Source organism: Psittacula echo (genome assembly GCF_963264785.1).
Source record: "Psittacula echo genome assembly, chromosome: 5".
In the NCBI taxonomy this organism is placed as follows: domain Eukaryota; kingdom Metazoa; phylum Chordata; class Aves; order Psittaciformes; family Psittacidae; genus Psittacula; species Psittacula echo.
The window spans coordinates 52,233,693-52,236,792 of NC_137739.1; the positions used below are offsets into that span (position 1 = coordinate 52,233,693).

At 43.1% G+C, this 3,100-nt stretch overlaps 1 protein-coding gene across 1 annotated transcript in view; it reads left to right on the plus strand.

The window, feature by feature from the left end:
* MIA2 (MIA SH3 domain ER export factor 2) overlaps positions 1–556 on the plus strand; it is a 37,481-nt gene extending 36,925 nt beyond the window's left edge. The window contains exon 29 of the mRNA XM_080618595.1: positions 15–556. Within this exon, the coding sequence (XP_080474721.1) occupies positions 15–166 (152 nt within the window). The 3' untranslated portion in view covers positions 167–556. The remainder of the gene's footprint in view (positions 1–14) is intronic.
* Positions 557–3,100: the final 2,544 nt, after the last annotated feature.

Genomic DNA, 3,100 nt, shown 5'->3' on the forward strand with positions numbered 1-3,100 from the left:
TGATTATCCCACAGTAAGAAATCCTTTTCCAGTGAGATCTTATCCTCACTATCCACCGCCACACCCTGGATTTTTGCCTCCACCACTTCCTCCTGAAAACAGAGTTGAGCCACCTCAGTCAAATTCATCAGCAGTAGAACAACCTGACTCACAGCAGGAGACTTGACAGTCGTTTGAGTGCTGTGCTGAACCCTTCCTGTACTCTGCAACTGGCATCTCTCCTTATGTTAAGTAACCAGTGTTACTTAGGTTTTGCTCAAATTGAAGCTTAATAGAAAATCCTCAGGATAGTGTTTTGTAAATAAAGAATGAAAGAACTATGAATATTGTGATTTCCATTGTACAATAGACATTTTAAATTATTTCTAACTTGAGTAATCTCAAAGGTGTATAAATTTAAATCATGTGAACCATGTTTTAAAAGTCCAGCTGCTTTTGTCCTTGTTTACCTGAAAAGGGACTCTCTCTGCATGCCAGAAGTGATGGTTGCAGCTTTTTGAATAGATGTGAAAACAAACTGAAACAGTTAATAAAAGTCTACTGAAAATGAAAGGACTGTCACTGGGAACATGGTACTACAGAAGTGGTTGAGGTGAATAGGTATTATTATTCCCTACTACATGCATACTGGTAGTTGTATCTTTCAGTTGTCAGAGCTTTACAGAGGGACAGTTGTCCTGCCACTACAGAGAGAGGGAAGGGGAAGTGGAAATGTAAAGCAACTCTCCCATCACTCCTCAAAACTGGTAGTGTTGTTTGAAGATGTATAGATGGGTTTGTGACACAGGAGCAGGAGTCATGGCTCTGTGATGCTTGCCTTTGAGGAGGCATGTCTGCAACAAACAGGAATTTTTACAGTATGAAGATAAAGCCAGTTTATTAGTCTTTAACACTGGCAGTTGGGAAGCTGGGTGGGACAAAACCACCACTTCCCTATTTCTTCAGCTCTGACAGTGGAGAGCACTTGGGCTTTAACAACAAAGTAGCCACATGGGCTGGGGCAGGAGACTGCTGTGAGCATGCCTGCCAATCCTGACATATAGTACAGGTAATTAAAACTGCAGGGCGCAACACAGAATTTCTTGTCTAGAGCAGGCACAGAAGCAAGTATTCCAAATACACACCAAAACAGCCAACAGTGGTCAAGACCATATTGCTATAGTAAACATCTAAAAAGCCCAAACGTACCCTTTGAGACATGAATTGTGTCCATGTGCATTTTGTAGTGCTTGTGAGGCTTCGCAAAATGTGCAGAATTAAAAAAAAAACAAGAGGTGGCAAACCTCATCATTTTGGGCCTATAAAAGCAGTTGTTGTGGTGCCTCATTCACCAGTTTGTGCCTCTTCCATTGTGGCAATGGCCATCACAACAGGCCCAGACAGTGCACTTTACTGCAGCCGGGGCACAGGCCTTTCCAGACAGAGCCTTCTCCATGTTTACTGACTTGTACAAGCTGAAGACTTCTGCTAGAGGCCTTTGGCAGTTTAGCTTCAACTCAAAACCCACATAATTACTCACAACACAATCATCTCGTAGGGGACCCTTCAAGGTAAGTAAAGCAGGAAGCTGTTTTTAGCGAGCCCTCACTTGTTGCAGCAGCAACAGGCGGCTCAGCAGCTATCTCCCCCACTCACCCCCCTCCGGTTCTCTGCATGCACATGCAGACACCCAGAACAGAGTTTGAGCCTGTAACACAACCTGCATCCACCACACCCCACAATTAGAGTTACCAAAAAAACTGGGCTAGAGGTTTTTTTTCTAAGTGCTTAGGTCAAGTCTGCTGGGTGACTGCTGCTTAGGGCTCCTGCGCCTACCATCACGTACTTCCACATCAGTGTTTTTCAGCTGCAGAACTCTTCCATGGCTCATTCCTGAAACTCCTTTATTCTCCTTCCTACTTCCAGTTTAGTCCTCAGAGGCATTTAGTAAGCCTTCATGCTTGAGCTATTAAACAACAGATTCTGGCAACAGACATTTTAAAGCATCATCCACTTTGAATTGTTTTAGTAGCTATTTAGCTTACTTCAGCTGTTGCATCATTTTTAGCCAATTAGTTGGTTTCTAAAGGCTCTAAGTTTGCCTGGAAGACTTCACAGGGATTCTAAAAGGAATGACTTGGATTTTCCCTTGCCCTTGCCATCAGAAACAACCAGAACTGCTAAGTATCAACTCACTCTTGTAGGCAGAGCCATTGGATGCCCAGAGGTCCTTAGTTAGCCCATTTTTTCCCCTCCATCTCACCTTAAGGTAGGGGCTGCAAACTACTTGTGAATGGAATTGTATCTTCTGAACACACACAGCATTTTCTCTGTGTGGGTTCAATATTTGTTCCAGCTTGGAACCAAGTTAACTGCAAAAAAACCAGCCTTACTCCACTGAAACAATTACTCCATGCCCACAATGATACTGGAAGCTTTAGGGAAAACAGCAGATAGCTGGACTAAAATAATGCAGACTAAGATCATCCCACAGAGAGAATGGAATCATTTCAGAGGGGTTTTTTCCCCAGTAATAGCCAAAAAATCTTATTTGCAGGCAAACAATTTGAGAACAAGCTCAGGTCAATGCAACATGAAGCAGGCTGTAGTAAACCATAAGGTGTAGTCAGGTGTGTTGAACAGAGAAGGGTCACGCAAGCATGTATGTGGGAAGTCCCTGTTCCCTAATAGAAAAAGCAATCCAGTTTTAACAGTTGAGGGCTTGCATTCCAAGTTCCTGCTGCTAAATCTAGAATGCAGCAACACTAACTTGGCATCGCTGTCACTTCAGGAAACACAAAAAGAAACAAAAAAATCCATTTAAAATCACATTTGGGATTATGCAAGCTCAAAGTCATTTCACACGGTTTGTAAACTCCCATTCCAAATGCAAGCTCAGTGCCCACATGAGGACCACACTGCTTCAGCTTGAATGCCTTCCTCTGCGTACCACTAATTCAGGATTGCTAAAAATACAAGCAAGCAACAAAACCAACTTCTATGTATTTCTAAGACAACAGAACCATCAATCAGAAGTGTAATTCTCTAGACACTGCTCAGCATACGTCTCACCACACGCTCAGGCCCTGCTGGCCTCCCCATGCCTGATTAAACTAGTCTG